Source organism: Pavona decussata, unplaced genomic scaffold, assembly GCF_977016875.1.
Source record: "Pavona decussata unplaced genomic scaffold, jaPavDecu1.1 SCAFFOLD_2, whole genome shotgun sequence".
In the NCBI taxonomy this organism is placed as follows: Eukaryota; Metazoa; Cnidaria; class Anthozoa; order Scleractinia; family Agariciidae; genus Pavona; species Pavona decussata.
In genome coordinates this window covers 2,712,345-2,718,506 of record NW_028145426.1, presented here as the reverse complement: position 1 = coordinate 2,718,506, position 6,162 = coordinate 2,712,345, and the positions used below count along the sequence as shown (strand labels likewise).

The following is a 6,162-nucleotide window of genomic DNA, read 5'->3' as shown; positions in this document are numbered from 1 at the left end:
TTGAATATCACGCAATTCAGTGGGAAAACTATTCCATGATAATATTCCAAACTATTCGTGATTAATGTTGAAAGGAGGAAGATATCCTGATTGGCTAACTTGTTAGAAAAGTTTGTGGGGTGGCCACGGTAAGGTGCGTCACACTGTGAGAAGTTTTAGTTCAATTTCACGACATTGTGATAAAATTTGAAAGAGAAAAAACGTCACGTGATCTGAGACAGGCCCAGACTGGGGCGGATCCAGCGGGGACGGGAGGGGGGAGGCTCGGGGGTCGACCCCCTTAAAATGTTAGCGAAAATTACAAAATAAGTCAACAGGAAAATAAAGCATTTGTCATTTGATAAAGCCACAACTGAAAATTTGTCATGTTTTACCGGTTGGAAACGTTCATTGTTATTCAAGTTTGTTTTCGTTAATTACTGTTGTTTGTAACTGTTAGCATCGCGCCAAGTCCCATTTTTTCTGACTACATTTCCTATCACGTGAAACATAAGTTTAAATAGAGGAAAGATCCTCGCAGTTAGTACGCAACTTTAAAACCAGTTGCGAAAAGAAAGCCTGAAAAAAATTCAGGCTTGAACGGGATTCGAACCCATGACCTCTGCAATGCCGGTGCAGTGCTCTACCAACTGAGCTATCAAGCCAACTGGGAGCTGATCATATTGTAAGTCCGTAATATACCCGTGAAGGATGAATAAATGAAGGTGAATATATGAAACATATATTTTGAACTGCGGATGAAAGATCAAATAGAAGAAAGAGCCTTGGGAAGGTGGAAAATCTACCGTGCGTTATCCATCTCAGATGACTGATATGTATACACCTCCCTTGTTATGAATGTGGCCAATACCTGGAGGTGGCTTAACCGTCTAAATTTCTCTAGTATGAGTGCGGGGGGAGATATGTTACCGATGAATTTCTTTTGGGAAGCCTCAACACCACTCCCCCGTTACTACTATTTTCTTCCAAGGAGATGCCACTGTCGGAGGATTGTTAGAATTTCAAATATGACAGGGCCAGCTCCTACAGTCTCAGCAACCCATGTAGGATGATGCCAAAGAAAGTGCTGTTGGCAGAATCATGGAGCAGAGAAAGAGGGAATGCTAAATAAAAACTACATGAGAGAGAGTAAGAACGACGCCGATAGCTGAAGTGGCGAGAAAAGTTCTTAATCGCGCTTTGAACAAATGGACCCAATAATAATGATTCTGATTGAAAGCTGCTCTTTACAGAAATGTCAGCGTCAATCAGCCCAAGAGATGCGCGCGCAAGTAGTATTTAACGTTCCAATTTGCCTTTATGACGTGATTTTTTTCATTCATTGTGCGTCGTGAATACTATCACGTCGCTTTGTGAGGAAGAACGAAAAGACATCCTGGACAAGTGGGAAAAGTCGACGTTTGTTGCTTTTCTTCGTCCTTGCTTGTAACGAACCGAGCGTTCGTCAGGAAATATTATGGAATAAGAAAGTTAAGGTGAGACTGCTCCTTTATTCAGCGATAATGATCCTTCTCAGTTTGAGCATGGTTGGTAAGTTGCAGTAAACGTCGGATCTAAGCGCGTTCAAAAGATCTTTATTCATTCTTTTCTAACGATAGCTTTCCCTAGATTAAAATTTTCAGAATGATACCTCGTCAAGAATTAACCTGTGTCCTTTATTATTCAGTAAAAAAGCTAATACTTTATCTTGAAACGTTTTCTTCACTGGTTCCATCACAGTTGAATTTATCTTTTGTTTGAATTTTTGTTGCTATGGTTTCCCAATCCATGACGTAAATTCTGCGCGCGCGCCATTTTACGTGCATTCTAGAGCCTTCTGGTTTGAGTGGGCACAAAGGGAAGAGCTCTTTACGTAATTTCTTTGTATTGCATTGGGCATTCGTACTGCGCATGATTCATGTGTCATTAGCGTGCGCATGAGCTGCGCGCGCATATAGAACATGACGTGTTTGCGCATTAGCTCTTTCGCGCTAAGTAACAAGAATTAAACGTGCCAGTAGAAATTATTGGTACTAGCGATCATTTTACTGGTGTCATCTTCATGTGCGTTTTATTGGAAGCTTTAGCAACGACGACAGCGACGGCAATGAGAACGTCAAAAAAGCAATAGGCTTAAATAAGGACAACAACTTTGCACGTACATTACACTTGTTTACCGTCACTGCACGACTAGAACGTGAAATTTCCTGGTGGGACGTTTTATGGAGGAAGTAAACACACGACGACGAATTTTTCTTTCTTTTTCTGAACTTGGGTGCGGTCTCGAAAAATTCAACTCCAAGAAATTTCACCTACACTTGACATTTAAAGCGAGTTGGAATAATCACTACTGCGTTTGAGGAAACGCGAATTCATTTTAATTGTGAAGTTTTCCCTGCCGTTGCCAAAAAAAACGTAACGATTTTGCAGAGTTTTGGTCAGTTTTGGGAAAGTTTGGGGGCTGTATTGAGTTGATGCAAACAAATTCATTGAATTTGACGGAAACAAGTGCTTTGAATAATAGCTAATAATGAAATTCAGTCTGCCCTTCATAAAGCCGGCGACACACTTGGCGATTTTATACGCCGATCGTCGCGATCGGCGAAAATCGCCAGGTGTACCCGGTGCAGCGATTGCGATTTTCGCCAATCGCCGCGATCGGTCGCGGATCGCCGGGCAGTCGCCAAGTGTGGTCATCACTGCGAATCACCAGTAAAGCCAGCCCATCAGGTTGGGTGATTTTATCACATGAGTTTTCAAAACTGCCACGACGCTGCGATCGGCGAAAAAATCGCCAGGTGTGTCCGCATTAATCGGTCAGGCGTAAATCGCTTGCAATGGCGATCAAATTCGCCACGATCGGCGTCAGGTAAAAGTCGCTGGCTTTAGGCTTGATTTGTCGGTTCATCCATTCCGGAAGGGTGGTGAAAGGTAGGAGGTCGCAGCTACAAAACTCTATTTTACGTATGTGTTAATAAGCAGTCTGCTCAGTGATTTCAGACTTAGGATCTCTGAGGTAAAAAGGATGTTTACCGCCAGTCTAGTAAAACAATTGTATGAGGAAAATCAGCACGCCTATAGTGAACATTTCAACTTCACCTGTGATGTTTAAGTTTACTTAATTCTTCGAATTCATCGCGGAATGAGCTCAGTCGTGGCACGTCGCGGATAAAACAAAATCGTTTGTCATCAACGACCTTTTCTTTCTCTGGACAAGACATGGCAAGGCTCTTCATTAGTTGTATTGTCTTGTCTCGTCCCCCACTTTTTAAGAACTTTACCTCAGTAATTACTAACAAGGAACTCTATTATAAAAACAAATCGTAAATAGAACTTGGAAAAGTTCGGAATATTCCTAGATCTTGAGACTGAAAATTTTTTTCTTGAACTAATCCATTAAAGAACTCCTTTAATTTGACCCTTTCTATCAATTTTGTTATTCAGGATAGGAAAGACTAGCACTTAAATTTACTAGCTATTCTAGCCACCAAATAAATGCGAATGTTTTTGCTCGTCTACATGCCGACCCTAAAATAAAAGTCGACCGGTTTCTTGGTAATAACCTTATCATTTCTGACGCAGAAGATCGAAATAGTCTTTTTATGAACAGCAGGAACCGATGACAGGCGATGCGAATATGCCTGTCCTCTAAATAGCGTGAATAGTCTTAGTTTGCACGCGCTTGTCACACCGCGTGCTGACGTCATCTTTGCGTCTGTCGCAGAGAGTATTCCTCCGTATAATGGCAAAATATCAGCAATTTCACATCGCCGACTATCATGTTCTTTCAATATAATCCTTAAGAATTTCGTGAGCTTTTGGCTGAAAGAACCAACCACCAAGTTCGAATGAATAGTTAGTTGGCCAGTTGTAGCCGCGACCGGTGATTTTCGAAAGTTCTTTTATCAGTGAATGTCGTTTTGGATGTTAGACACATGTATGCCGCTCAAATCTTTATTGAAGGAAAATCGTGTAAATGGGACGATTTTCACAACATGGGATCTTCGGAAGCAAAAGTTGCGTCTATCGCAGAGGGAAGTGGAACGCTGCAGTTTCATTCTGAAATCACCGCCAGCAAAGGAAAATACCCTCACTTTCAGGAATGGCAGGTAAAATAAAATAGGGGTATTAAGTTTCTTTTTTTGCTACAATCTTGCACAAAGTAAAAAGGGAAATGAAACCCCCCTCCCGCACCCCCTAAATCAATGATGAATTCGCGCTAGAACCAAACGTGCCCCCAAACGCGCTATTTTTTCGTCATTGGAATGGAAGGGGTGGCGTTGATTTCTCATTTAAAGTGTTTAAGACTATAGCGATCTGATAAGCGTTGGACAATATCACGCTCGTGACCTTAATTTCATTAATTTTCCGTAAAAATGCTAATCTTGCCAACTTGATGTCAAAAGTCGCTGCAACGCAAACAGTACTTGCCACATCACACACCACAGTTGTTTGTCAGAACACAAATTTGGAAACTTATGCTTGCCTGTCTTAGAAAAGGAATAAAACTGTTTACCTAGCCAAAGCGTCGTAAGGGCTTAATCCTGAGTACTCCTTTTTTCCTCGAAAGGCTCTTGTTTAGGTTCAAAATTTACCTGTTTCAGGATCATATAACAGTTGTCTCGAACACTGTTTCTCTTGTGTTTCTTTGTTGTTCGTGAAAGAAAAGCAAAGGAAACAATGCTTGAGAAAGACACATCGATGTAGCAATATTTCAACCAAACGATTCAGTTCACCACAACCGAGTAAGCAATTGTCTTGTCTAAAGGAATAAAACCTGGCATATTCTTGGCCATGAACCAACAAATTGGAATCCGTGCGTGAAAAAATATAATCAAGTCGTCAAGAAAGTTGTCTGTTCAAAACCTTATGGGTCAATTATTAAAAGACATTTTAGACGGTATTTAACAAAACCACGTTCTAATCCATTTTAAATTTTGCCAACAGTCATATCTAAACGTTACCTACTGCCGACGGTAACAGGAAGGCTTGCATCCCAGACTACAAAACTAGTCTACTTAAAATAAACCATTATAAACAGATTTGGAGGCTCACTGATTGTCTTAAGCCGCGGCCTAAGTTAGACTCTATTTAAATAACTGGCCCTTTAAGTCTGTTTCCGTAAGACACGAAACTTGATTATAGTTTGAGATTTCCTCGTGTACAGAAAACGTGGCAAGGAAACTTGTTAGTTGGTTCGCACACCACTACTTGTTTACGTAAGTAAATTAGTATCTAAAAACTTACCAAAACCACCTGCTCAAACTTGTGGATTGTGATGAGGGGAATTTCCCATACGCCATAAAAAACTCAAAAGAGGATTTTAACGAAAAAAATCGTCTCAACAGTGACTTTAGAAATGTTTGGTTCCTAATCAAATAAATGGTGAGTGTTTTATATCACGTGTTATCATAAACTGGATCACTGGATCATGCAATTTCAGAGTTTTCATTGGCCTAGAGGCCATGGTATAGCAGCTGTTATTAAGAACTGGATCATTGGATAATGCTATTCCAGAGTCAGTTTGATTGGCTTAGAGGCCATGGCATATCAGCTGTTATTAAGAACTGGATCATTGGATAATGTCATTCCAGAGTTTTGATTGGCTTAGAAGCCGATATCAGCCATTATTTTACCAGGCCCGAGAAATGGCGGCCATTAAATCGCCCTCTTGCCTTTCTTGCGAAACGCAATAAGCAATATTCCTTCATCTAACGCGCGTGATTCGTGGAACAATAAAAAATTTGTTAATTACATCGCACATATTCCATACCTCTCGTATCCTGATTTTCATACCAGTTGCGTATAGCGTGAAAAGGTTCCCAGCGTTGAGTTGATTTTCAATACACAGAGAAAAAAGAAATAACAAGTGGAATATAGGGCTCTATCATACATGTCATACCAGTTTTACTTAAGTCGGACACGCCTTGGATATATTGTAAATTTGCTAAAGATTTCGGACAGTTTTCTCGAAATATTCCGTCCATTTTCTGTAGAATGATTTTCAAGGACGGTCTGAACCGCATTCGAGCGTTTCCCGCTATAGATTTCAGAGGATTCCTGAGGACAATTCGCAGATGTTCCTACTGTACAGCCCATCAGCTCAACTGACCGTACCTTGCTATTCAACACCATGACGAATGCCGGGAAACTATCCGAATGAACTCCATGTATGCAACGGCT

The 6,162-nt window shown here is 40.8% G+C and overlaps 1 protein-coding gene and 1 non-coding gene across 6 annotated transcripts in view; one reads left to right on the top strand and one right to left on the bottom strand.

The window, feature by feature from the left end:
- Positions 1–571: 571 nt before the first annotated feature.
- Trnaa-ggc (transfer RNA alanine (anticodon GGC)) lies at positions 572–644 on the bottom strand. The gene has a single exon. It is a non-coding gene; the product is annotated as a tRNA-Ala (tRNA).
- Positions 645–1,318: 674 nt separating this feature from the next.
- Positions 1,319–6,162, top strand: part of LOC146490022 (WD repeat-containing protein 41-like) — a 30,898-nt gene continuing 26,054 nt past the window's right edge. Inside the window, exon 1 of one of the 5 annotated variants that reach the window (XM_085122069.1) lies at positions 1,319–1,475. Coding sequence is in view for 2 of the 5 variants with exons in the window: in XM_085121941.1 (XP_084978067.1) it covers positions 3,915–4,088 (174 nt within the window). In the remaining 3 variants the exon portion in view is untranslated. Of the gene's footprint in view, positions 1,476–2,739; positions 2,911–2,958; positions 4,089–6,162 lie in introns of those variants that run through there. The other 4 variants (XM_085122147.1, XM_085122218.1, XM_085121941.1 and 1 more) reach the window with 4 other exon arrangements.